The sequence below is a fragment of the Talaromyces amestolkiae genome (assembly GCF_001896365.1).
Source record: "Talaromyces amestolkiae strain CIB chromosome Unknown scaffold4.1, whole genome shotgun sequence".
Lineage (NCBI taxonomy): Eukaryota > Fungi > Ascomycota > Eurotiomycetes > Eurotiales > Trichocomaceae > Talaromyces > Talaromyces amestolkiae.
Window position 1 is genome coordinate 852,621 of NW_024468040.1, and position 27,350 is coordinate 879,970.

The following is a 27,350-nucleotide window of genomic DNA, read 5'->3' on the forward strand; positions in this document are numbered from 1 at the left end:
TCAGCGATATAGTCTGTAGGCAAGATATTAGTCAAATTCCGCTTGGACTTACTGGAACACTTGATAGAGATACCTATCTATGAAACTCCAACATGAATACACAAATACAATTATTGAAAACTCTATACATATAACACGTTTCATATCTACTTACGCATCTTTTTATAGGTTTAGTCATGAATTTTCAATCTCGAAAACGCCATCCACAGAATTCGCCGGCCGGCGAAGTGTGGTCCATAGTCTGAATGGTATGGTGGCATGCTCACAGGTACATGCTGCGACTGTGGAACAAGGCATTCTGGCAAATGCATGGAATAGAACCGTAAGTCAGACAACATATGCATTAATCGACATGGGGTTTTACTGATATTAGGCACTTGTTCCTATCAGGACGCTGCAGTAGCAATCGGTACGAATTCGATGGTTGTTTCCTGCCAGCACAACACTTACCATAATGACCTGGTTGAACCGCTGCAGCACTCAATGTCACTAACCCTGCTCGACGGGCATCGGCGGCGACATGTCCTGCCTTTTCTACCACGCCAACGACGAGAATGTCTACGTACTCAATGGCTCCGGTCGATCACCACTAGATCTCACCCTGGAGACTGCTTAAGATGCGCTGAAGATACCAGCTGATCAAATCGGCAGTATCCCATTGACTCATGTCCTCGCTGTGACTACGCTCGGCGCAGCGGCTGGATGGGTAAATACGGTTGAGAGGTTTGGGAGTGGGAAATTGACGATGGAGCGGATTCTGAGGGCTGCGATTGAGTTGTGTGAAGAGGGGTTCACGGTTAGTGAGGTTTCGGCGCGATTGGTACGTTCACACTGATAGAGAGATGAGTTGAGGTTTAGTTGTCACTGAATAGGGTTCGAAATGTCATCGTAAGTTCGGGGTTGGTCATGACCTCGCCTGCCATAGGTGCTCGAAAGCCGACGTCAGCAAGGGAATCGGGAAAGAGTAATTCGTGATATTATTCTGGCGAGCTTTCGCAAGCGCCTTTTCGTTCTCCTGCTACTATTTCAGTAACAAATGGCAAAGAAGGGTTCTACAACGGCCCGATTGTGCACCCTATAGTCGAAGCAGTACACGAGCGAGGCGGGTTACTTTCCGTCGGGGATCTGGCGTTACATGTCGAGAAGGGTAGTACAACACCTGATCCCATCTGCATCCGCTTCAATGACATGGTCGACGTATGGGAGCATCCGCCCAATGGTCAGAGAATCGTCGCGCTCATGGCTCTTGTTCTGTTGAAGGAAATCGAGAGAACGAACCAGATTACTTGCATTTCGAGTCTGAGACACATTTCAGCAGAGTACATCCACGCTCTTGCTCTTATTAAGGTGTTTCGCATCGCCTTCTCGGATGCATGATGGTGGGTTGTAGACCCTGATAACCTCGGTTCGAATCATCTGCCTGATCTCCTGAGTCGGACGTGCTTGACTCAGAGCGCCGGAGAACACTTCAACCCTCTAATTGCTTCACGTCGCATCAACCACGGCGACAGCCCCGCGTTCAAGTCCTGAGATACAGTCTACTTCTCTGTCGCCGACAAGCACGGCAATGTAGCCTCCTTCGTAAACAGTAATCACCATGGTTTCGGCACAGGCATGATCCCACACGGCTGCGGATTCACGGTTCAGAGTCGAGGCGCGAATTTCTCGCTACAGCGCAACCATTCCAATGCCCTTGCGCCGGGGAAACGGCCTTTTCATACCATCATTCCGGCCATGGCTTCTGATCCGGTGGATGAATTGCTGTCGTTGATTTTTGATTTTTTTGGGCGGCTTCATCCAGCCACTGAGCCATCTGCAGTTGCTCATGAACATACCCGTTTTTGGAATGAATCCGCAGTAGGCGCTTGATGCGCTGCGGATTTGTATCGGGTCTAAGGGACATCCTTCCTCCAAGACTAATGCGAGGATGGTGTATGTAGAAGAAGGATTCGATCCGTAGGTATTAGATCAGCTTCGCGACCGTGGGCATGGGATTGAGGTAGTTCGTGGATGGAATAGGGAAATATTTGGTAGAGGGCAGCTTATTCGTGCGCTTTCGGTCAATGATGATCGTTCGAAGAGGATGTATTCTGCTAGAAGCGATTTCTGGGCTGATGGGATGGTAGTTCCAGCTTGAATCGATCATGCCGTAGTTGAACCTGACTGACCTTTGGAATGCTAGTCACATATTCAATTTAAGTGCGAACAATAATCAGGAGTTAGTTAGCAGATTCGAAACATCTAGTGGCTAATACATGTATTGAATTCATAAGAAATACATACATACTTATTTACCTACATATAGTTCGGCTGGAACACAACGTCGTAATAAAAATTGGGTAAACCAAAGTTAAAAGTTACTTTACATACGGACAAGCTTGACTATATATTACCACGCTCTTTGCATGCGAGTCGATTGATACACGTGTACTTGGTAACTTTGACCCCACCACGATACGATTTTTGTTTATTTGTACCAAGTCAATGTGTTGTAATCTTTATTGATACCGTACATAGTTCTCTCACAACAAAGTACTACTGTCTACTGAGTATATGCGCATGTCAGAAAGCCGATTATTTCGCAGCTCAACTTCCGTATTGAAAAGACAAGCGCGTATTCGGAAAATATCCAGCCTCCAGGAAGACGAGAAAAGAGATTATAAAAAATTCACAATTCCACTCTACCCACTAACCCCTTTCCATCCCTTCACCCCTTCAACCATAGATCATAAATCAATAGAATAAAGTCTGCAATGTAGCGCACAACTTCAAGCAGGAAACGAGAAAAATAGAAAAAAGTATAATAATGAAATAACAAGAAACCCCAGAATCCACTTGTACCATTTCTCCGTATTGCACCGTTGGAAAACAATAAGCAGCAAAATAAGAAGAGAAAACCCATCGTGAGACGTAAACTATATCTGAAGAAGTCGAGGCTCAACGTCATAGAGAAGATAAAAGAGAAGAAGAGATTTGAAATGTCGTGGATCTCCTCACTCGTGAGGCTTAGTTGAGACGGAAAGCGTCGAGGATGACTTCGTGGCCGCGACGGCAACCGGAGCCAACCCACATGCCAGTGTTGACGAAGGCGTAGCGCTCATCACCGCTTTCCATGGACAGGTTGAGGCGGTACTTGTAAGAGGTAGGGTTGATGGTGTCTGCGTGATTGGGGTCTTGGAGCTTCTCAAGAACGTCCTTGGCACCGGTTAACCAGCCCTGGGCCTTGACGATGATGTATGCTGGTGGTTCGTCGGATGATTGAAGGACATAGTTGGCGCTTAATGATGTGGCCATTTCTTTGACAGTAACCTGAGAATCTTGACCACCGGGCTGTATAACGCGTTAGTGGATGTTAACGACGAGCAGACGCGAATTATACGTACCAGAATAATGCCCTTACCCCATCGACCAGCCCACTGACCACCAAGGAACGAGACCCAATCGCGTCCACCCCACAGTCCACTACCAACGCTGACTTTGGGGTTCAATTTGATGCTCATGCGGAAATCGAGCTCAATACTGGGAACAGGAATCTGCAGAGATCGCGCAATATCGCCCTCAGGGAAAGTGTGAAGCAGGTTGTTTGCAGGGATGGAATCTTTCATAACGTTCAAGTACGTTGGGCACTCGAGCAAATGTTGGCGTTGACGGCTTGTGTTCTTCGCGCGCACTTGTTGGCAATAGATACATTGCACAGACAAGCACTATACTTGTGAGTAAGTTGCACAACACAAAGTGGAGAAAAGGAAACTCACTTTGTCTTCTTCTTTCGCGCGGAACTCCACAAAGGCAGCGTGAACATCATCAAGTGGTGGAGCAGGGAGAGCAGAGGTACTTTGACGATTCTGTTTGGGCTTGGGAGTGGAATGACTGCGTTGCTGATGTGACAGAGGAGTAGAAGAAGGACCAGCGCCTTGCGAAGTTCCAGGCGCAGGCAATGAGGGACGATTTGTCAAGTTCTGTAGTGGTGTTTGAATTGGTGTAGCATGAGGATTGACACCATTCGACATCATGCCTCCATTGGGAGTGCCGAGCTGAGCGTTAGATGGGCCAGGGCCGGCACCTCCGGCGCCGCCGGAAGGGCCATTTGGAGTGGATGAATAGCCATTAGCGCCGCCGATACCGTTGGGGCCAGTTGCGGTTGCTTGAGGTTGAGGGGCAGATGGGTGACCTCGAAGACCGGGACACTCAAGCAAATGTTGTTTTTGACGCGAAGTATTTTTGGCGCGGATCTGTTGGCAGTAGATACATTGTACGGAGAGACACTGTATGTATTTTATTCAGTCAGTATTGATGTTGTGTTGCTGTATTACCAAGATACAGGGTCACGTGCCTTGTCGTCTTCCTTAGCGCGAAACTCGACGAACGCTGCATGCACCTCCTGATCGACTGTACGACCCATTGTTTTGTGCTGTTATTTTGCGTGTCGCACTGAAAAGAGTCGAATCTTCGTGTTTTGGGCCGGAAAAAGTCGAGAAAAGTATTGTATTTGTGTTCACAGACTCGACAGTGCGATCTGTAACTACAAAGAAGACGAATAAATTATAAGAAGCCGTGTAAAGTGCGTAAAGCAGAAAGAGAAGGTTGGGAAAGAAAACGCGAAAGAAAAAAATTGAAAAGAGGTGGAAAATACTGGAACAAAACCGGGCGCGGTCGGCGTATTTGTGACCCGTGACTGCCTGGCTTGGTGCGCTGCCCCCCACGAGTCCCGAAACAGAAACACGTACCAACACGGTTATTACGGAGCAGTAATAACGCCAAGACTGTCTGACCACGGGCGCTGATTGGTCTTCGGGGCTGTCTTACTGTCATGTCTGTCTTACGGTGTCGCTCCAGTGGATTACGAATACGTGGTTACAATGGGCGAATCCGGCTGACCGTACGTATCGCACGTATCATATGCTCTGTCTGACAATTATCGATCCGAGCCCATCCTCGTGTCATGTACTGGATTTGATGTCATGATATGAGTCAATTTCATACATCCGAAGTAAAGTGACTACGTGTTGTAACCTAAATAAATCTTCGTATACATCAATCAGCCTGAACGGTCAGATCCTTCAAATCCCGCTCCAACGACTCAGCGATCACTGAGCGTGCGTACCGCGGCAAGGATCCTACCGATCGCTCGGCGATTTGATGCTTTCGCAGTTTGTTTGCTTTTGTGAGCACCGAGCGAGTACAGCGCAGCCCCGGAAAGGCTGTGCTGTAAATGGGCTATCTGATTTGTCGGCTGGGGCGCCCGAGTGTATCTCTGATTCAGACCGAGCAACGAATGGACATGATCGTGTTGGCATATATCGCTACGGTCAATTCATGAGTTGGAGGGCTACGGAAGTTGAACCAAGTATTTACAGTCGCGTAGTATCGTTACAGTCGAAATCACAACTGTCGTTGAAATAAGGACCGATCTATTTAAAGTCGCATATCGTTCTTAGCGGTACTGTTTGATTTCTCGATTTTCGTACTGTTATCCCGTCATAAACCATAGTTACGCGGGACCGTTTGATGAATAACCGTGACGAGATCAGGTATTACATACATAACTAAAATAAGTATTAACTAGTTCCATCTTGAATTACTATCGCCGAATTAACAAATTCAGGATAGATAAAAATAAATAAAGATTCAGCTAGATTCTTCATCGATGAAATGTCAAATCGAAATATAAAGTTTTAGAGCATCTGCGGTTGTATATGCCTTGTCGCAGCTCTTCTCATCGATAAATCAGTGCATCTTGTTTCGTCAAGTCGGTTCGATAAATCTATTTCTGCAGTTTTAGTGACATGTTTCAAAGTTCGATAATCGATAGTAGTGGGAAATATCAACCGCTACATCAGACTACTTTCTGATACTGAGGCGAATTTCGTCGAGATCTTCGATAGTGTATGGCGCTCTCTTACAACGTTTGCCCTGTGAAACTTGAATAACGTCCTTGGTCGCAAGGGTCAGCACATGCAACAGGGCTTGCGTTACCACAGCGCGAGAAGTCGAGGTTGCTGGCAGCAATTCGGAGAATGCTATCTTCTGGATACCAGGCGATCCTTTTCCATCCTTAGAATTCTGCACACGTATCTGCAAAAAGTTTAGGAAGTTCCTGTCGTTGTTGTCCAGACTGGCTAACGTGATTTGGCTCTCGAACGCATTGCCATTCAGCTCGGCGAAACTATCAGAACCAGCCCCGTGAAGTAAATCACCAAGGTCATCATCATGAAAATCCCCAAAGTCTCTGAGCGATAGGCTGCTGAGGCTATCATGACCGAATAGATCCTGAGGAAGACCTCGTCTCGCTAGTGGACTTGCGCTAGAGAAGCGACTACCTGGTCTACCCAAGCCGCGATCGTATCGTCGAGATGAGAGATCAAACCGATCAAACCCATCAAATGGACGGGGTACACTCGAGGAGTCCGCAACTGATCCCTGCAGCGAAGCCGTGATATTCCAGGGCATTTGGGATGAGGCGTCGTCGGGAAGAGAGGGCGGAGCATTGAGACCAAGTTCTACATCCTGAGATAACGTTAGAGTTGTATATATAAAAGCACTTGCATTACGAACCTCTTGCATGCGACTCTCATACGGGCGAGTCAAGCCAACTTCAACACCATCGTCTGAAACCCTTCGACGTACGTTTCTGCCGTGGCCTTCATCATCTTCCTCGGGGTTTGAACTGCGCTTGCGAGGCTTTTCGTTTACTAGCGGTTCATCTGAGAGCGTAGCAAGAAGTGAAGCACCGCAGAATGACTCCCAGGGATGGGCAAAACCGTGGTTACCAATGCTCATTCCCACGGAGCCAATGCCGTGCCCAGCAACCCAGGATGCTGCATTCTTTCTAGCTTGCGCTTGGCCCTTCGCATTAGCCCTCTGTACATTAAGACGAGACATGATATCCAAGTAATCGCGATCCCACTGTAGCAGTTCGTCGCGACTGATCTGGGTCACTATGTCCACTTTCATTGTCTTAGGCGAGCGGTGCTTCCGATTGGAAACAACATTTTCTCCCGAAGTGTCGTTGACGTAGTCAGGATCAGGAAGACGGCCCCAGGTTGGAGATGGTTGTTGGTAATCTTGGGCATCGCTTTGAGCATCGTTAAGAGCATTCATCACGGGAGTGATGACCATTATTTCAAGATCCTGCAATTAAGTGTGAGCTGATATAGTGTGACTCTAGACACCCAGGAGATTTTTACCTGTGGATCCTGAAGGATGTCGTTGATCTTTTCGTGGCTCACTCTGCTTCTCACGGGCGTCGCAGGCGGCATAGCAGCAGCACCTGTCATAACAAGATCCACGATATTGCCGTCCTCGTCAAAGTCAAAGTCAGGTTGTAGAAGAAGTCCCTGTTCTTCTCCACCCAAATCGAGCCGTTCAAAAAGATTGTGATTTTCTGGAAAGTGAGTATTGCCGCTAGCGGAAGAAAATCCACCAAACTCAGCAAGAATGGTGTTGGACGCATCTACATCCAGTTGAGGAAGGGTAATGAGCTCGAGCTGAGAGTGAGATGAGTTACTCATGTTGGAGGAGAGCAGGCTGGAGTCGAGCTTTGATTTTGAAGGAGCAACTGATTGAAGAGCATTGAGCAATTCAAGGTCGATACTAGGAAATGTGAAGTCAGGGATGAAAGCTGGATCGTAGGGCACGATTAGTTCCTCTGGTCTTATAAATCGTTAGCTTCAGGCAAGAACAGAAAATGGGCATGGCATACCTTGCTTTGCCAGCGTCTGCCTGCAAGCCTCTACCGTGAACAACTTTAAGTACAGTCTTCATCTTGTCGAGCATGGCTTGGACGTCAGCGAGTGTGTACACACACTGGCGGCTGTACACCTTGGCGACGCCATATCTGTGTGAAATGTTAACGAGATCGATGGTTGGTCAATATTCAGATATGACACTTACAGAAGGTTTCCTTGAAGTCGCAAGGCCATGGGAGCTTCGGGACTCATGATGGTGTCACACGCTCGGCGGACATCCACGTTCAAAATGGCTTTTCTGTTGATTTTCTTAGACGTGCTATTGTGGCCCAACGTGGCAACAAGCCTATATAGGGGAGGAGTTCAGTTGAAAGTCGAGGCAAAAGAAGGGGATAGGGGGAGTAAAGAGAAAGAAACGAGGACTCTAGGGAAGGACCGCGTCTGCCCAAACTCACCACACTGTAGCAACACCATGTCTCTGGGACGTGAGGACTGTGGTTTGAAGGAAGGTGAGAACAAGCGGTTAGCTCTTGCTGAAGTGCGTGTATGTCGAGAAAGAGGGACATTGCATGACTAGTATGAAGCTTACTTTCGTGACTATAAAACATCTCGATGTCTGCAGGACGTAGCCTGATGAACTCTGTTCGTTCGCGTACACAGCAATAAAGATCGCAAAATAGAGCGAGAGAGAATCAGATCTATATGGCACAGTTCGAATCTAGATTTGTGGGCCTCCTGAGACACGGTTTGCAGACACGAAGGAAGTCTACACCGTGGCTCTCGTGGTGGGATAGGCGGATAGTATGGATGAAGAGGAAGGAGGAGAAAAAAAAGGAGAAGGAGGAAGAAAAGAAAGGAGGTCACCTGGCCTGGAAGGACACCAGAGGAAGTTGCGCCCGGGACTGTTTGGATGGAGGAAGGAGCGACCAAGGCGGATGATTGGAAGACGAGGAAGTCGCTGACCATCATGATATCAAAAGCAGAACCTTACACGCCATGTTGAACATTTCACAAGCTCCATTCAATAACAATATGACACTATATACCCGGGTATGTTGACAATAAAATACGTTCATAAGAACACAACGGATTTTCTTTTTTCTTTTAGGATTTCTCGCGAGACCAAACAACTCTATCGCACATATCGTTAACCTCTGACGAGATCAGGAGACGCTTACTCGAGTGGGATGCCCTCATACTCGGAGTAGCCAAGCGCGAGGTTCATGTTTTCTGTTGAGAGGGATCACGTCAGTTGCTGAGTTCAGCCAGCTTTGTCAGACCAAAACTTACGAAGACATTGTGTGGCAGCTCCCTTGAGAAGGTTGTCGATGGTTGCACAGATGACAACCCGCTTACCGCTCGAGTGCACAGCGAATCCACCAATCTCGACACCGTGACGACCAGCAATGTCCTTGACGAGAGGTGGTTCACCCACGATTTTGACCAGTTTCTCGCCAGCATAACGATCCTGGTACAGGTTGCGGATATCTCGAGATGACATTTCTTCCTTGAGAGGAAGGCTGATGGTGTGCTTTGAGAAGGTTAACAGATATGAATGACATCAGCGGTAGTAGGAAAACTTACGTGAATACCTTGGAACCAGACAGCGACGTGGGGAATGAAGGCGACGCTGGTTCCGAGTTGAGCGCTAATTTCCCGCTCATGGATATGGTCCGTCAAGCTGTAAGGAACAATGTTGTTGGTCAACACGTTGACGTCGTTCTTGGGGCTAGGCTTGGTGCCAGCTCCTGAATAACCAGAAACACCAAAGACGGTTGGCTGTCCAGCCAAGTGAGGCACCAAAGGCGCGATACCAATCTGGGCAGCAGTGGCGTAGCATCCAGGGTTGGCAATGCGGGTTGCGCGAGCAATAGCAGATCGGTTGACTAGTTCAGGGAGACCGTAGGTCCAGGATGGGTCGAAGCGGTAGTCGGCGCTGAGGTCGACAATCAAACCGCCCTTGTCAGCTCCCTGGTCAACTGCATCGACGAAAGGCTTGCAGACACCATTGGGAAGAGCCATGACCCAGCAGTCAATGTCGCCATTTGAAGCCATTCGGCGTACATCATCGGGGCTTAGATTCTCATAGATGATTTCCCGCTTGTCGTAGCCTTCGAGCTTCTTACCAGCGAGCTCACGAGAAGAAACATGGCGCAAGTCCATGTTAGGGTGAGCGTTGATGAGGTTGATCAGTGCTTGACCAGTGTATCCTCGAGCACCGATCAGAGCAACTTTGGAGGGGCGGTTATTAGAAACGTTCTTCTCTCCAAGAGGAGGGTTGGGGTTGGTGCTGTATGATCGTCGACCACTGATACCTTGGCTTCCGCTACGGAACGACTGGAGAGCGTTGGTGCGAAGAGTCGAGTAAGAGCGCTTCTGCTGGCCATTCTTGCCGATGTTCAGAGCAGCTTGAGCAGCACGTTGCAATCTAGCCTCAAGGTTGTAGTCACCGAACATCTGACGGCCGTTTTTGGTGAACTCGAGAACCAATTGCTTGACTTCATCGCCATCTTCCAGCCCGTACCAGAAAAGGACATCACCCTCCCGGGAAAGGCTGCCATCTGCCTTGTCAAAGAACCACGTAAGGTTCTCGTCATCGGCCTTCACAGTCCATACAAGCTTGGGGAAGTCTTTCTTGATGCTGGTGAACACATTGTCGGCAACATTTGTAAGCCAGCCAGCCTTGGTGATGGTGAAGGTAGCGAGATGCGCAAAGGCAGAGTCTTGCTGAGGAAGGACAACGGCCAGAGCATCCATGGGTTCATCGAAGTAGGCCTTGAAAGGGCGGTCCTTGAGGCCTTCGACGTAGCGATCGACAGTAGCCTTGGCGTCTAGGCCTTCACGTTCGCGGATCAACACGTCTTTGAGGGCAGCAAGATCTTCAAATTCGGAGAGGGAAGACTTGATGTGAACCTTGTTACCTCGTCGAATCATGGTACCGGCTCCAGAGTCGGTGAACAGTTCCTTCTGAAGGTCCGCTGGGTGGATGATAGCAACACTGGATGTGCGAGGAAGGTCGGAGAGAAGCTCCTTCATTTCCTTGATCTTGAGGCGTGTACCATGTCGAACCCACCACTGTGTCATGAGATGGTCGTATTCCTCGTCTAAGTTGATGACGGAAATTTTCTCACCAGTGTCACCGTTGAACAGACCTCCCTTCTCAGCAAGGTAGACAATCTTGAGGGGCTGCAAAGCGCGGGCGAGTTCGCCAGCAGCAACGTCAGCATTGACGTTGAGAACCTGACCCTCGGGGGTCTCAGCCATTGAGGTCAGGATAGGCAGACATCCTGCTTCAATGGCAGCCTCGATAGGCTTCTTGTCCACACTGTTGATCTTGCCAACCAAGTTGTATTTTTCCTTGTCGAGGTAATCTGCCGAGAAAACGCCGGTGGTGATAGGACGAGCACGGACGCCCATATTCTCCAATTCCTCCACCAACTTTAAATTCTCCTCCAAGAAGAGCTTTCTAGCCAAAGCCAAGGTCTTGCCATCAGTGACACGAATGCCATCTTCGAATTGGGGCTCAACACCGGCATCCTCCAACATCTTGTTCAACTGGGGACCGGCACCGTGGACAACGACCGGGTAAAGACCGACATGGTTGAGGAAAGCAAGAGCGGAGGACAAAGTCTGCAGGTGCTCGGTGATGATAGCGCCGCCGACCTTGATAACAGCGAATTGCTGAGAAGAGACTGAAGTGAAATGGGAGAGGTACTGCTGGACTTCGCGCTTAGAGCCGATGTTGCTCAACAACTGCACCACGGTCGAACGGGTCGAGAATTGAGGATCTGCAGGACGAGAGTAAGAACGGCATTGTGAATACCCGCCATATTTCGTGGTCGTAGTTGTAAGGCGAGCAGGGCGACGAGCTCCCAGTGCCAGTGCCTGCGGTGCGGAGATAGCACGGCGTGATTGAGTCACAATGGCCCTCCGCACAGCAGGACGGATAGCAAGCATCGTGTTAGCACCAAGTCATGCGGCAGCTTTGCTAGAAAATGTTGTAAAAGGCGATGGCTCTGACGCGAATTAAATACTCGACTTCGACGGCGAAACGATCAATTGGGTATGAATAAACGGCGCACAGAGGGATTTTTCTGACGGATGTCCCTCTTGTGGTTTGGCAAGGGAAGAAGGTGAAAAATGGCTAGGCTTGTTTAGGTGGTTAGCCTGGGCGGTGTCGGAGTCATTCTTTGTGGAGTGTGGTGGAGTCACTTCGCCTTGATGAATTTTTCCTGTCTTTCTTTTTTCCACACTAAGTTCGTCTAGTCGAGTCTTTTGAGGCAAAGATCTTATCTGATTGATTATTGTTTGAGTCTTTGATCAATACGTAGCATTTTTTTCTTCTTGTTTGGTGGTATTTATAGCTCGATTGTATATACTAGAATTAGGTACTTGTCATACAGACATTGACGGGCGTACTTATCCCCCATCAACATATTATTTTTTCTTCAATGTTCGACATTATGGACAACTCCAGAAATGTATTCGCGATATCCTCGAAGAAAGATTGTTTTCAGTACATACGTATATCATGTCTGAAGTCGAGTACGTATACGTTGTAGACCGTATGATGGTGGGTTCTGTGTGCTCCGACCTTCGGAGATGTACGTAGCACCAGGACAGGAACGGTTCTGACGTACCTACTTAGCTGATTACATCGGGATCTTCAGGTGCTAGCTATCCACCGCTAAGCTAACTACTGATTGTGGACATCTTCTGAGTACGAAGGACCACCAGTAAATTTACAACGGAGAAAAGTCTGAAGCCATAGAAGCCATATCGAACGAAATCATAGCGCGAAATTTTGCATCCGCCAGGTTATCTCATTAGGATTTGCATAGAGCCAAAAGCGCAAGGCAAGAAAAACAAATAAACAAACGGGGAACAGAATCACAAACATTCGCCAAAAGTATCATGTACAAGGGTTGAGTGGTTTGGAGGGAGAACCACGATTTTCTTCACTCTGATCCCAAGCTGCCGTTCTGAACCGGGATATATGGCGACTTGCGGGAATGTGATTATCGACAGGAATCGTGGAGATGTGATAATAATAGCGTGGGTATGGGTGAGGTTGAGGAGGATCATGACGGTATGCACTTGATACTGAAAACCGAGAAGTACTCTAGGTCATAACTTATTTGCAAGATGAGGTCGTGCGAGTCGTGCAAAGACTTAGTTCTTTGCAGCGCGCTCTCAAACAACCCGATACTTCTTTTTCTGGCACCAAGTAAGGAAACAAAACAATGCTCGTTAAAAGTCAGGCTGGGAGATAGGAAACGAGAAAGCACATCGTCGGAACATTCGTGGAGTATATGAGCTTAGTGTTTGGTTGCGACAACTATAATTATGGCATGTTAGTGGAGCGCGACTGATTTCGCAGGCGGAAGGCAGCTCACCAGCAGGAACAACAATGACTATGATCAAGATAATGACCACGATGACCAAGCATACGCGCATCTTCATGTCCTTCCACCACATCTGTTTTCGCACTCTGTTGGCTCCACGGCGGAAACCTTGGGCGGATACGGCTAGATTGTCGGTCTTGTCTTGGAGGGAGTCAAGACGTTCGCCACGCTGTGAGACTTTGTTGATGTTTTCGCGCATAACGCCGACGGTGTCGTCGATTTGCTATCATTTGGGTTAGTACTGAAGTCGAGAAAACAAATACCGCATTTTCGTATGACGTGAAATATCACTGTTATTGCAAGCCATACGAAACGGCTGGTTCTCAGGCAATACTCACAGCTTGCAGAGCTGCAGTCCTCTGGTTTCCGCTGGGTGCAGCGCTTCCACCGGGAGCACCAGCACCACCGGCGGCGGGAATATAAGGGTCATAGGGAGGTTCGCGGTCGGCCATTATGGTAGATTTAACGCAAAATGGAGATGGGAAGGGCGTAAGAAGCGAGGAGTTCGATGACTCGGTCGATAATAGCGCGAAACCTCTCCTGACTTTCAGCGGCGATCAGTACGACTTGAGGTCTGACAGTCGCAGTACTTGATAATTGAGTGATGTGAACGTGAAATATGGTAGTACACGTAGAGTCAGTCTCGTAAACGGTGGCACGCGCTTGAGTTATGGTTGTTGGTTTCGTGGTATGATGCAGGTCTAGAATGAGTTGAAGAGGAAAGGGTACGTTGCGTTTCGGGCTCCTGCGGCTGGGCCGGGTCGATCACGTGACTCCACTGCGCCTCCCAAATGAAATGTGGCTGCCTCAGGAATGCCAGTGTCTATTCTTAGCCCGATTTGCCTCCCTTCTTTGATTTTGAGGTTCATTCATGTTCGACAGAAATTAAAATTTTAAGCAAATTTCTGATTTACTGGGTATCGTCTACTCATTCCATTGATGACTCTTGCCGTGTTACCGACTCGAAGATTGACTCTCACTCTGACTCCGTACTATCTGACGCACGAGGTAAGACAAGAGACGTCTCAGACTGCAAGTTGCCATTTACTCATATTCTTCGGATTTCAACTATCACTCTGACTTTTTGGCAATGCCATGACTTATATCTACCCACGCTACATTGATCAACCCACAAAGTACTTCGGGGAGCTAGAGACCATCTCCATGGATCAAGAATGAGCGGGCCACCACCTACTTTGTTTCTTCATTTCTGCAGCTCTAATGACAACATTATGTGGGACCTGTAGAAATACAAGCCCCGCCTAACCGTCGCTAACCGTCAACAGCGTCTACAAATGATAACATCTTCATCCTCCCAAGAAGACTCTTTGTACGGACTATTACTTGCAATCATCGGATTTGGCAGTGGGGCTACTGTTCTTCGTGGTGCATATTCGGACTTCTTTCCTGTTGGATTCCACTTTTGTGTATATAGACCCCAACATCTCGTGTCATCTACCGTATATGCTTCTTTCTTAATTGTAGTCCCTTCAATATACTTCTAGGACATACTCTCTGCTCAAGATGTCAGCCAAGACTTTCATCGTCACCGGGTCTTCGCGAGGTAGATCGCTCGAATCAATATCACAACACAGGTCCTTCAGTAACTGACCGGTACAGGCATCGGTCTCGCAATATCCAAGTACCTCCTCACGGCACCTCAATCCCACAACGTAGTCGTGATCGCCCGCAGCACCGAGCCTCTCCAGAAGCTCAAAGACCAGTATCCCAAGCAAGTCGAGGTACTGACCGGTGATCTCACGGATTTCTCTCTTGGTCAAAAGGCTGTCGATCTGGCACTGAAGACGTTTGGGCGCCTAGATGGATTGGTTCTCAATCATGGCGGGCTAGGCCAAGTGGGAAATGTCGCGGAGGCGAACCCCGAACAGTGGAAACAGGGACTTGATCTCAATTTTATCAGCTTGGTGGCTTTTGTAAATTGATCGGACGTACTCTATTGATGAATATCTCTCATATCGGTTCCAGGTCAAAGCTGCGCTCCCCGCTCTCCGCGAGTCAAAGGGTAGAATCGTCTTCACTTCGTCCGGTGCTTCCGTCTCCGCCTTCAAAGGCTGGGGTCTTTACGGCGCCAGCAAGGCAGCCATGAACCACCTCGCCTTGACTCTTAGCGCAGAAGAGCCTGATGTCACTTCCGTGGCAATTGAACCGGGTATGGTCGATACTGAAATGCAGCGAGAGATACGTGAAGATCTTGCTACTACTCTGGACCCTCAATTTCATTCGTTGTTTACCACGGTCCATAAAGAGGGCCAACTGCTCAGACCTGAACAGCCGGGTCATGTCATTGCTAGAGCAGTGATTGATGCTCCGATGTCGTTGACCGGGAAATTTTTATCGTAAGTTGTACTCATGCCTTCTGTGAAGTTTTGCTCGGCGATAGAGCTGACGAGATGTAGATGGAACGATCAAGCTCTGAAAGCGTTTCAATAGACTAGAGAAGAAATTTGTACACAGATTAGTATATATGAGAAGAAGGTTCTTGTTGTACAATTAGTTAGTATCCTTGCATTTCTCAAGCTGCCTAGGTGGATTTGTCAAATCGCCAGGTTCCGTGACCCAAGTATAGTAGACAGCCACCACCTCGTTGCCAATTCTGACATTTTCAAGTTCAAGGCTTTGCGCCGGATTCTCCTAATCCCGCAGAATATTTAAGATAAGACTGCTCGATGAGCTGACTATACTGGTATATCCAGCATTGTGGTGTCATACCTGCATTCTTCAATTAGTTCCAGTTTTGAGAAGCCTGCATGCTGATCGGCTAGGATTACTGTCGATAATCTCATTTGAAGGCAACTACAAGCTTTGAACAAGTTGTAGGTAGCATGATTGATGAGAATGTCGGATCCGTTCTTGCGGTGGCCTACCGCCTTGCAAGATTATGCTGAAACGAAACAGATTCCAATCTTGACCTCGGTTTCTCCATCCGGTAGGTATGTACATCTAGACCAAACAATCGCAAGGACCAAACCAGTGCATTGTGAGTGCAAGTGAAATTCCCCACATTGAATAACCAGCTTAACAAACCTCTTAAACATATTCCCCCTTCATCAATTCAAACTTTGGACTTATCTACAAAATTCCACCCATCGGCATTATTGTCCTCAAAAATTCCCCCAATCAGAGGGCCCCATTCTACCCCAAGCCCTACCCGCTAGCCCACAACAGGCAATTCTCTATACATTTCACTCCCCGACTTAGGGCTAAGCCTTGATATAATCTTTGCTAGTCTATGCTAGGTACGTTTATCCGGTTAAATGAATTGAAGCTTCTCCGCATTCCTGGGGGGTTGTTGCTGTGGAATTAAATCCGGGGAATTGCGTCTCCTATTGGAGCATTACGTACTGCGTGCGTTGATTGAACAATGTCCCCAACTGCATAATTCTCCGTGATATGGAGCATGGGCCTGATTGTAGGTCAGGGAAGACAATTTTAAATTTGTTTTAGTGATTAATTGGTCAAATTTTTTATTGTAGCTGGCGTGGCTGGTTATATAAGGGGGATTCACCTGCCCACAATCCTGCGAGACAAAAAAAGAACCCCACAGCATTGGAACTGAGCATTGATCTGAGGCACTCTACATAATGAAATTCACTTCCACCCTCCAGCTGCTCCTCGCAGCTACTACCGTGCTAGCAGCACCCTCGATCGACGAAAGATCTTCATCCATCTCACGAAACAACCGAGTCGGACCCAAATGCGCATTCAAACCACTGCCCGAGACAGGAAAGCGTAACAGAGAGTGTAAAGTCAAGACTCACGGCAATGGCAATGACGACTCTGAATACATTCTCGCCGCATTGAAATCATGCAACAATGGCGGGAAAGTTGTCTTTGATAAGAATTATACCATTGGCACGGCGCTGGACATTCAGTGGTTGAAACACATCGATCTTGGTAAGCTCTCTACTTAGCTACAAACATTTCTTACTATTAGAGACTGCGTTCTAATTCAATGAAAGATATCACCGGCACAATCCAGTTCACCAACGACACAAACTACTGGATCAACAACGCCTTCCAGATCGTCTTCCAAAACTCCACCACCTTCTTCAAACTCGGCGGCGAAGACGTCAACATCTACGGTGACGGCACAATTGACGGTAACGGCCAAGTCTGGTACGATCTATTTGTTAAAAATGCTACGCTTCAGCGTCCCATCTTGATGGGTATCATCGGTCTGGAAGGTGGCTCTATTGGACCATTGAAACTGAGACATTCGCCATCTTGGTATCATATTGTCGCTAATTCCTCGAATGTTGTGTTTGATGGATTGGATATTTCGGGTTATAGTACGAGTGTGAATGTGGCTAAGAATACGGATGGATGGTAATTCATCTCTTTTCTATCTCTTTTTTTTTAACAAATGGAGTACTGACTTTGGAAGGGATACCTACCGCTCGGATAACATCGTTATTCAGAATTCTGTGATCAATAACGGTGATGGTATGACTGTTTCCGGGTTCTTGTGTGAATGATGAAATTGACTTGATACAGACTGCGTCTCATTCAAGCCCAACAGCACCAACATCCTCGTTCAGAACCTACACTGCAACGGCTCCCACGGCATCTCCGTCGGCTCCCTAGGCCAGTACCCTGGCGAAGTCGACATCGTCGAGAACGTGCTCGTCTACAACATTTCCATGTTTAACGCATCTGTAAGTATTCCTTCCCTTGATCCATAACAGGGACTTCCTAACGATATCTCGTGCAGGACGGCGCCCGCATCAAAGTTTGGCCCGGAATCAACTCGGAACTCGAAGCCAGTCTGCAAGGCGGCGGTGGTTCTGGAAGCGTCAAGAACGTCACCTACGACACTATGTCTGTGACAAACGTAGACTGGGCCATTGAATTGACCCAGTGCTACGGACAAAGCAATTTGACTCTGTGTGACGAGTTTCCCAGCAATTTGACCATCACAGATATCCACTTCAAGAACTTCAAGGGTGTGACTAGTACAAAGGAGGGCAAGGATATTGCGACTTTGGTTTGCTCGAGTCCTAACGTATGTCTTTATTCTTTCTGTCTATTTGCCTTCGGGTTTTGATTACTTTTGCTGACGGGAGGTATGTTAGGTATGCTCCGACATCTACGCGACAGATATCAACGTCGTCAGCCCTAGCGGATATAACCAAGCAATTTGCACGAATGTAGGTCTTTCCATCCTTGCAGTCGTTTATTTACATGACGTCTGACACACAAAATTATAGGTCGATGACTCATTGCTCGCGTTGAACTGTACTGCCTAATCTACTTAATGTTTTCTCGCAATCAGGCATACCCCAAACTCCAAAACATCTCAATATTCTTCTCCGTATTTGCATCCACATACGCCGGTTGTTCGGCGAATGTGACATTCCCCTCATGACACTCGGCGATTTTGCCTGTTAATATAGTCGTTTCGGGGAGTGGCTTTGTGGTTGTGGAGGTTGTTGAGTTAGAGCTAGGGCTGGGACTTGATGTTAATAGTATTTCAACTGCTCTTGTCACTGTTGACATGGGTGTAATGATCATGTTTTTGAATAGATCGTGGCTTGAGGCGATGTTCGTTTCTGTAATGTTCATCAAATGCAAGATTAGTGTCTCGTAGGTTTTTGAATGACAGAGAGAGGCTTCATACCGATAACAGCAGGCGCCAACGCATTGATTTGAATACCCTCCAGAGCCAACGGACGCGCAAGAGAGCGCACAAGTCCGACGACACCGTGTTTCGTCGTGGCGTACATAGGCGCCATGGGAAAGGGGTAGATTCCTGCATTCGAGGCTGTGCAGATGATTCCCCCTTTTGTCGAGGAGGTTGATCCATTCTTTCGGATGTAGTGGATTGCCAATTTGGTTGCTAAATATCCGTTAGTCACCTACTCTTTCCTCTCTTTTGGAGTAGGGGTGATGACGAACAGTATATGACGCCCGTCAAATTAACATTCAATGTCGCCAACACCGGCTTCGACGGCTCTTTTTCTTCCTTCTCCAATAAATCTCCCTTTTCCGTAATGCCCGCATTGGCAACGACATAATCAACTCTCCCTTGCTGTTGCGCTACTTCTTTGAAAGCAGCAGCTTGGCTTTCCCATGATGAGACGTTGCATTGGTGGAATGAGATTGTCGCGCTTGGTGAGGTGGATTTGTATTCTTCTTGTAAGCTCGAAACGACGGCGGAGCCGGTTTCGGTGTTGATGTCGAAGATGGCGATGTGTGCTGGGTTTAGGGTGGGATGTTGTTGGGTGATGAGGTAGCGAGTTATACCAAGACCGATGCCTGATGCGCCGCCTGTAGAGTTTCTAGGGTTATGAAGCTATTCAATGCTCTTGTAAGGGTGATGTATGCGCACCTGTCACGATGAAGACTTTTTTACCAGAATGAGAGGCCATCCTTTCTTATTTTAGTCGATTGTGTCAATTGAGTGCAGCAAAGTATGTTTCAAGTTGACAAATGTATTCCTCTAAGCAGCAGGCACGAGAGCTAGTTATTCTCTGTAAGAAAACTAGTGTCCCACATTCGTCCCTCTACTGCTTTTGTTCTGCGGGAATGCTCAGCCCCTTTTACCTGGACTCCAATCTGGTATTTTATGACCATAGCTTTGTCGAGCGTTCTACGTTCGAATACACCTAAAATGTCTTTTTGGTGACATGCTGCGTCTCATCAAAAAGTTGGATTATCCCCGCAGTTCTCTTTCTCCACGGGGGTTTCCCGATGGGCGGAGAATTCACTCGGGGAGGCGAAGTCACGAGCATGCAAGAAGTATCCACTATATACTTTACTACGTAGCAAGTATGCATGATTTGAAATTTTTGATATTAGAAAGTCAAGTCTATTGTATCAACTCCCCCCAACGCCGCCTGGATGAATAAAAGAGTGGTAGTCTCTGCGCCAAACTCCTCGCATCGAAACAGCCGATAATGCTGCATGAACCAGGCAGAATAATCATCAATCGTTATCATCTTGCAGAAGCACCTTCAATTTCTCCAGCTTATCCTCGCATTTGACCTCCATTTGCATGATAACATCAACACTATGCTTCTTCGTGATCAGCAAATTGGCTACCTGAAAGAAGTTGTACGCCGTCTTCATAAAACCCATCGCGGCCCATTCCTCTGCAGGTATCCGTGACTTCAAGTTAAGCCACAAAGTACGCCACCGACTGAGTGCGGCGCGAATGCTCACGAGGACTGGGTCGTCTGATGTTATTGATCGTGAGGTAGCTGTCGACGTGTCTTTCTTTTTGAGTTGTCGAATACGCATTATAGGTGCTAGGACGGTCATGTGTGAATTGATGTACGAGTAGAGAACTAAGATAACTTAGTTAGCATAACATACCGCGGTTCTGGAAAATAGCATGCAACGTACTATGTATCATCAAAAACATGTCGGTAACCGTAAAGCTTGTGCCAATGGAGGGTGTATGCTGGCAATAATTTGAGTGATTTGGACCATGCTGACAAATTAATGTTTGCGGTTCATCATCGAAAAGATGCTGGAAGGCTCCATAAATGGTCGTTTCTCTGGTAAACCGGAATTTGAGTTGAGCAAAAGGATGCTCGCAGTTGAAAATTGATTCTTCGCATGGCAGATCGCATTCTAGTTCCGAAGGCGCAAGACGACAGGGGAAGTTCGAGTAGAAGGAAAAAGCACAGTCGAGTAATGCAATGACGTTCATAGTCCTATCGTAATTAGTGACACTGCCAACAGGGTATCTCTCAAAAAACCCACCTGATACGACACTCCTTCTGAATCCAGAGTGTCTCGTGGATTCGATCCTCGGGAAGATGTTGACAACGTGTGAGTTCCATTCTGCGCGCAGTCTAATAAAGCTTAGCAATAAATTCCTCTAACAGCAATGCTATCTGGCTGAGCAGTGACTTACCAAAACGACTTCATTAAAACGAGCCTCCATCGCCCGATTTCGTGCTGTCTTTGAGCCCGCCCAGTATTGCGTGACCACCATCACATACCCCGCCTGGAGGTTCTGAAAATGAGCCCAATCCTTGCGTTCAGTATCCGTCGTTGGCCGACCAACAAACGTGCAGCTAACTTCGTGTTCGCTAGAAAAGACGTCTGTCGAGAACACATACAGCTCCGCAAAGTCTATCATTCGCCGAGCTACATATGCCTCACGTTCCTCGTTCGAATACATGGCGCCCATAAAGACGACAGCGGCCAGTAAAGGCATTGTAACCTTTTCGATGTTGAATGACGGCGGATGAAGAAGTTGACAGTTGATATGCCAGTACAGAAAGTATAGCGATACGAACTTATGAATGCGGCGTGTCGTTAGCAGGAAATGCAGGTTCGATGAGATTTCTTGTTGTGCCTTGGCGTCCATATTTACTGTCCATGTCTTCGCAAGTATGGCTTGAATGAGGGCGCTCGAGAATGCACTTTCCGTTTCGTAGAACGAGGCATCGTCAGCCAAGCTCATTTTTGGATCCTGGTTAGGAAGTTGCAACAGCGCGTGCGCAGCAAAAGTGCCTGAATAGGGATCGACCATGGATTTCTGAGATTCAGCAAACGGTCCAGTCATGAATGACATGAAGCTTTCATCGAATTTGGACAAGTCATCGAATTCCGAAAAGAAACCAGTGTTAAGGTTAGGAGTAGATGCGTCGATGGCATAGGTATTGGCGGGACTTGTAGCCTCTTCCAATTCTTTCTGGGTGTGATATAGTGTGCCTCGGGCGCGATCACTGCGTGGTGGGAGACGAAATCTCTCGGTAAAACTATCTGTACCGTCATTCAGGAGAAAGTTGATGGATCCTCGATCCGAAGACTCGAGTTCTTCATTTTTGAGAAGTGAGCTATCCATGGCTGTATATAAGTCAGTAATCAATCCTTCCACACGCTGCTCATTTAATGGCTATACCTGGATGCAACTCAAGCCTGGGGGTTTTCTGTTTGCCGGTATTATTGCATGTAAGGTTGCGCTTGACACATGAGCTGCAAGGGCTTTGTCCATCACAGCGAAGTTTCATAGAAGTGCACTATATCTAGTTAGAGTTCGCTTTTTGCGGTGCGATTTCTTATGCGAAGTGCTGACATACTGATTCACAGGCATGACGACGTCTTCCTCGCTGCCCAGTCTCCGGGATAGGGTTATCTCCACGCTGCGCGCAGTCTGGATAGTGATCTCGCAGGTTGTCACTTATTTCATTAGCTTAAAAGGTATGCTAGGATGGAAAGAACATACCATCTTGCAAATGCATCGCTACAGAATATACATGAGTACGGCTTCACACCAGAATCTGCGATTGGTCAGACTCCCTGCTCATGCGACTTGGAATGTCGAGAAAAAGCAACAAAGAAAAATAGCACTTACGGCGCAGATGATGTCGCTTCAAATGATCGATTCGGGTGAAGCCTCGCTGGCAAATATTGCATCGAAAATTCTTGTCCAAGGTCTGTTTCGTCATGATTGTGGATGTTGATGGAGGGGGATCATTGGGTGGCGGCCCCCAGCGGGAGCAAGCAGATTGCTGAAGATTTTGATGACAGCAATTTTGTGAAGATAGATGCAGACGCTGAAAGAGAAAGACAGTGTATTCAGCGACAGCAATTACTCATGCCATACACCAGTTGTGAGTCTTTCTCATACACGAATTAAGTCGGCGAGAGGCGACAAAGAAGCAAAAGTAAGACAGGTCCTTGTGCCTCGATCGGCCACAATCAATACGATACCAGCTAGCCGTATATAGACTAGCCCATTACGGACCCTGTATTGTCGGACGATGATGAAATCAAAACCCGTGGATACTATGTATGTAATTGATGATGTCTGGTACATAATCACAAATTATGGCTGTCTGAAATCGCTACCAATCAGTAAGAATGTGCTACTTGTATTGCCGTACGAGTATCATTCATAGAGGTTATTTCGTTACCCTGATGGGGTTATTGAAAGCTACAAACTTACAAAGCCATACGTGGTGGCTGTAAGAAACTCGTAATGCCCGCAAATACATTCTACTGTAGCTCGAGGAAGCACGTTCATAGTCGCTATTCATTAACGTAATGATAACCATAATAAACATCGTGAAAATGCACCGCAATGTACTAAATTTACTTAGTGGTATTGGCGAAAGTCCCCCAAAGTTCCCCATGGGTCAAGCTCACTAAGCGATGCGGGGGATGTTACAGTGGGGCCGAATCTTTCAGCTTTCACCAATCGACAAGCGCTTTTGCACTGACCAACGGTCTAACCTCCTTCCTTTCATTGGCCGGGATTTGGTAATACGTATATTACCATTGCTCAGAATTACCACAGTATATCGCATACGGTACTGTGTACGTAACGAGCCGATCAAGGAACGAGCGACCGTAACCGTGCCTTCCAATATCCAACCGCCTTCTGAGGAAATCACTTTCATCTCTCCCGAACAACTATTGAAATCTCTCTTCCTGGTCTTAATTTCGTCGGCTCGGTGAGAACTGCGATGATTTGGAACTACCAGCAAAAGATAACCCCCACATGAAGCTATCTAACGCACTCCACTTTGACAATGTCGGGGAAGCTCGGGGAAATGGGGAGTTGCTGTTGAAAAGGGGGATTTCCGACGAGCCATTCGTACATTCGTATGTTTCCAAATGCAACTTTTCGACGACAACATGGGATTGACTTTCACAGAGTCTCCAACCGGTACAGAAGCAAGCAATCAATTGGCAAGAGGAACGTTCACGGGGAGGAGGTTCCGTCCACGGTCAATGTTTTATCCACCTGCGTCGCACAGGCAGTAGATATCCATCCCGGATCAACCCCTCACGCTTATGCCGCCTCTTATTAGCTTGCTAAGCATGCAGTCCATGCTCGGTAGACAAGAGTATTGGCTGCCAATGGCTGGTTTCAAGAGGGGTCATGTTCTAAAAGCAGTTTGGCGTGACGTTTGAAGACCAGGCATCGAAGCAACTGAGAACTGCCGTGTAACCTCCCCGAAGGAAGTAGCTTAATCAGACCACCTGATTCAGCAGATCGTTCACGATTGTGAGATAAAAGATTCAGGTCTCCCCTTAGTCCTCTGGTTTTTTTGTGCTATACTCACGTAACTTTGCATTTCCAAGTCTCCGAAGCTTAATTAGCGGTGATTGGTGTCTAGCAAAGTCATGGCTACAGAAACCACGTCAAATGGCGTTCAGAGTGAGCCATGGATTGTTGAAAACAGAGCAGTTGATGATGCGCGACCCATTAAGGTGCGAGTAATGGGAGCAGGAATATCAGGAATCATTACCTGCATTCGTTTGATGCAAAAGATCAAGAACATCGATCTTGCTGTATTGGAAAAGAATGACGATATCGGGGGCACCTGGTATGAAAATAGGTATCCAGGCTGCGCATGTGGTAAGTATCCAATAATCAATGGTTCATTCAGTCTACATACTAATCACGAGCTAATGTCAATAGACATCCCATCTCACACCTACCAAGCTACTTTCGAACCGAACCTTGAATGGTCACATTTCTACGCTAGCGCAAAGGAGATCCACAAGTACTGGAAGGGAGTGGCCCAGAAATATGGTGCTACGGAAAAAATATACGTCAAGCACAAGGTTCTTGCGGCACACTGGAATGATGAGCTCGGTAGATGGGATATAAAAGTCCAGGTGTCAGATGGGTCTGTGTGGGACGACTGGTGCGATGTTTTCATTTCTTGTGCTGGATCTCTGAACAATTGGAAATGGCCAAGTATCCCTGGTCTACATGATTTCAATGGAAAGCTCCTGCACACAGCTGCATGGGATGAAGAATATGATTACAAGGTTAGTAAACATTCGCGACCCTGAATGCAATATTTAACAAGCCATAGAACAAAAGAATTGCTGTAATTGGCAACGGATCAAGTGGTATCCAAGTGGTACCAGCAATGCTTCCAGACGTCAGTCACATTGATCATTATGCTCGTGGCCGAACGTGGTTATCCCCAACCTTTGCTCGCGAGAAGCTTAATGAGATAGGAGGAAGTAATAAGGACAACAGTGAGACTATCCTTGATTATTATTCCGAACGGTTAACTGACTACAAATAGTCGCTTTCAGTGCCGAGAGAATTGCAGAATTCAAATCTGACCGAGCAGTATACCATAAATTTAGGAAGGGTATGTAGCTTAAGCGACCCAAATCATCGCATATACTGACGAAGCATAGACATCGAGCATGATCTTCAGGATGGATTTTGGGTAACCATAAAAGACACACCTGAACAGCTCGCAGGCTCAGAATTTTTCAAAGAGAATATGAGGCGTCGCCTAGCCAAGAAACCCGAACTGTTAGATCAAATGCTTCCAGATTTCCCTCCAGGTTGCCGTCGCCTGACGCCTGGTCCGGGTTACCTCGAGGCCCTCACAGACGAAAGGGTGGACGTGATCAAGACCGAGATCAGTAGCATTGATTCAACCGGTATAACTACAGCAGATGGCGTGCACCGAGAAGTCGAGGTTATTGTCTGTGCGACTGGGTTTGACACTACCTATTTACCCCGTTTCCCTATGACAGGTCGCAAAGGCATCTCTCTAGCCGAGAGGTGGAAAGATATCCCAGAGACATACATTTCTCTCGCCACAAATGAATTCCCCAACTATTTCATCTGCCTTGGTCCCAATGCCGCTCTCGGACACGGAAGTTTGACTCTATTAATCGAGAAGGAGATTGACTACATCACCCAGTGCGTCGCCAAAATTCAACGCGATAACATTCGCTCAATGGCACCTCGCAAGGAAGCTGTGGAGCGATTTACTAAGCACTGCGAGCAACATTTCAGCAAGACCGTATTCAGTGAAAAGTGCCGGAGTTGGTACAAGGGTGGTAAAGAAGATGGAAGAGTCATCGCAGTCTGGCCTGGTAAGCCTTTACAACTAATTTCTTCGTTATCTCGCAGCTAACATGTTCAAAAGGATCTTCCCTCCACGCTCTGAAAACATTCAGCAACCCCCGTTGGGAAGACTTTGAATATGAATACATCAACGATAACCCCAACGGCTGGATTGGCGACGGTTGGACAGCTGCCGAGAAATTACGATCATTTGATGTTAATTATCTAGATGATGATCAGATTGATTTCCCGACTCCGGTTGAGATTAAGGCCGAGGAGAAGAAAGAAGAACCGCATGTTCAGGAGACTGCTAGCGTGGAAGAGTCAAAGAAGTCGGGTACAGTGCATGTGGAGACCGTGACTGTAGCAGCCGCTTAGATAGTTAACGTTTGCATATCTTTTATCCATGTATGTTATCTTTTGGGGAGGATTTATACAGTTGTCTATATATCCATAAATCACTCGTCGCGCATACAGTGGCATAAAGTATGTATTAGCACCCTCCCGGTATCCAAAACACCACCATCATTCAGCTAACAATAAACGGTATATATTGCATCGCATGTAAATCTTTGTAGCTTTTTAAAGCTTTCCCTCCTCCAATTTCTTACTATATTGCCTAGGTAGGCAAGCAGTGAGCTTTCGGAAGCTATCGGATAGGGGGAGGCGAACACATATTTTGTGGTACTATATGTTGAGTCGAGAATGTGCTTTTAATGTGTATGTTTTCAGTTGATAGGCACCCTGAAAGATCTGCTTCTCGACTGGACAAATGACTGAACTCTTAACATCTACGGATGATTTACTAAGAGGAATCCCTACAACACCTCATCACAGGCCCTCACTACGGAGATTCACTGCGGAGGACTCACACCTGCACCCCAGTGATGAGAATGCCCTACGGATCTTTCTCATCAAGCCTATCGAACAATCCTATGTCTTGGCATACGGATGGCTGAACTTCTTGCTTTTCGTATCCCCATTTTATTCTTGGCCAGGCTCGGAGCAGTTGAGGTTCGATAGCTTGACTACTAAGCAAGTCTGAATCAATGAAAGCACATGTTCTACACAATTCTAGCATCAAACCATCTTTTTTCGAAGCTCAATACGAGTGGGGGATTATCTTTGACTACCTACCTAATTCTACCATAGTCTCCCGAGCTACTAGCCCAATCATTTGATATGTTTAACCGCTTCACGAATTGCCCGGCTCAAATCGAAATAATTTGAGGGAGCGACGTCACGGAAAATACGATCGGTTCACAAAGAAGTCCAATTATGGTCGGTTCTGCTATTCCACCTACAATTCTTTGCTTTCTGCTGTTCAGACGGTCGAGATTCTTATCTCGGTATGTAGATAGTAGATGAGAGTACTCCCCATCAACGATTCGATCTACGACTACATGTAATTATCTTCCTGATCAAGTTCATACAAGTGCATAAGAT

The 27,350-nt window shown here is 47.1% G+C and overlaps 9 protein-coding genes across 9 annotated transcripts; 4 read left to right on the forward strand and 5 right to left on the reverse strand.

Annotated features, from left to right (window-relative positions):
* Nucleotides 1-520: 520 nt before the first annotated feature.
* Nucleotides 521-1,377, forward strand: BHQ10_002873 (uncharacterized protein; the record flags this gene model as incomplete). Its single annotated transcript, XM_040875066.1, has 4 exons — nucleotides 521-578; nucleotides 636-820; nucleotides 873-888; nucleotides 1,031-1,377. 4 exons carry the CDS (start codon nucleotides 521-523, stop codon nucleotides 1,375-1,377), a joined length of 606 nt encoding a protein of 201 aa, XP_040731377.1.
* A 1,629-nt stretch (nucleotides 1,378-3,006) lies between these two features.
* BHQ10_002874 (uncharacterized protein) lies at nucleotides 3,007-4,402 on the reverse strand (the record flags this gene model as incomplete). The annotated part of the gene is made up of 4 exons (XM_040875067.1): nucleotides 3,007-3,330; nucleotides 3,384-3,704; nucleotides 3,756-4,265; nucleotides 4,322-4,402. The coding sequence occupies 4 exons, from the start codon at nucleotides 4,400-4,402 to the stop codon at nucleotides 3,007-3,009; spliced, it is 1,236 nt and encodes a 411-aa protein (XP_040731378.1).
* A 1,439-nt stretch (nucleotides 4,403-5,841) lies between these two features.
* On the reverse strand, nucleotides 5,842-11,645 carry BHQ10_002875 (uncharacterized protein; the record flags this gene model as incomplete). The annotated part of the gene is made up of 8 exons (XM_040875068.1): nucleotides 5,842-6,507; nucleotides 6,556-7,131; nucleotides 7,188-7,653; nucleotides 7,703-7,837; nucleotides 7,894-8,034; nucleotides 8,867-8,918; nucleotides 8,979-9,219; nucleotides 9,273-11,645. The coding sequence occupies 8 exons, from the start codon at nucleotides 11,643-11,645 to the stop codon at nucleotides 5,842-5,844; spliced, it is 4,650 nt and encodes a 1,549-aa protein (XP_040731379.1).
* Nucleotides 11,646-13,006: 1,361 nt separating this feature from the next.
* On the reverse strand, nucleotides 13,007-13,545 carry BHQ10_002876 (uncharacterized protein; the record flags this gene model as incomplete). Its single annotated transcript, XM_040875069.1, has 3 exons — nucleotides 13,007-13,026; nucleotides 13,085-13,316; nucleotides 13,432-13,545. 3 exons carry the CDS (start codon nucleotides 13,543-13,545, stop codon nucleotides 13,007-13,009), a joined length of 366 nt encoding a protein of 121 aa, XP_040731380.1.
* A 1,072-nt stretch (nucleotides 13,546-14,617) lies between these two features.
* BHQ10_002877 (uncharacterized protein) lies at nucleotides 14,618-15,544 on the forward strand (the record flags this gene model as incomplete). The annotated part of the gene is made up of 4 exons (XM_040875070.1): nucleotides 14,618-14,657; nucleotides 14,714-15,027; nucleotides 15,080-15,450; nucleotides 15,511-15,544. 4 exons carry the CDS (start codon nucleotides 14,618-14,620, stop codon nucleotides 15,542-15,544), a joined length of 759 nt encoding a protein of 252 aa, XP_040731381.1.
* Nucleotides 15,545-16,695: 1,151 nt separating this feature from the next.
* BHQ10_002878 (uncharacterized protein) lies at nucleotides 16,696-18,360 on the forward strand (the record flags this gene model as incomplete). The annotated part of the gene is made up of 7 exons (XM_040875071.1): nucleotides 16,696-17,008; nucleotides 17,074-17,440; nucleotides 17,499-17,557; nucleotides 17,609-17,769; nucleotides 17,826-18,116; nucleotides 18,187-18,261; nucleotides 18,322-18,360. The coding sequence occupies 7 exons, from the start codon at nucleotides 16,696-16,698 to the stop codon at nucleotides 18,358-18,360; spliced, it is 1,305 nt and encodes a 434-aa protein (XP_040731382.1).
* Nucleotides 18,361-18,382: 22 nt separating this feature from the next.
* BHQ10_002879 (uncharacterized protein) lies at nucleotides 18,383-19,482 on the reverse strand (the record flags this gene model as incomplete). Its single annotated transcript, XM_040875072.1, has 4 exons — nucleotides 18,383-18,663; nucleotides 18,732-18,950; nucleotides 19,010-19,381; nucleotides 19,443-19,482. 4 exons carry the CDS (start codon nucleotides 19,480-19,482, stop codon nucleotides 18,383-18,385), a joined length of 912 nt encoding a protein of 303 aa, XP_040731383.1.
* A 556-nt stretch (nucleotides 19,483-20,038) lies between these two features.
* BHQ10_002880 (uncharacterized protein) lies at nucleotides 20,039-22,298 on the reverse strand (the record flags this gene model as incomplete). The annotated part of the gene is made up of 7 exons (XM_040875074.1): nucleotides 20,039-20,400; nucleotides 20,459-20,772; nucleotides 20,822-20,913; nucleotides 20,976-21,916; nucleotides 21,972-22,054; nucleotides 22,150-22,235; nucleotides 22,296-22,298. The coding sequence occupies 7 exons, from the start codon at nucleotides 22,296-22,298 to the stop codon at nucleotides 20,039-20,041; spliced, it is 1,881 nt and encodes a 626-aa protein (XP_040731384.1).
* A 2,042-nt stretch (nucleotides 22,299-24,340) lies between these two features.
* On the forward strand, nucleotides 24,341-26,282 carry BHQ10_002881 (uncharacterized protein; the record flags this gene model as incomplete). The annotated part of the gene is made up of 6 exons (XM_040875075.1): nucleotides 24,341-24,437; nucleotides 24,501-24,856; nucleotides 24,904-25,072; nucleotides 25,123-25,191; nucleotides 25,241-25,933; nucleotides 25,987-26,282. 6 exons carry the CDS (start codon nucleotides 24,341-24,343, stop codon nucleotides 26,280-26,282), a joined length of 1,680 nt encoding a protein of 559 aa, XP_040731385.1.
* Nucleotides 26,283-27,350: the final 1,068 nt, after the last annotated feature.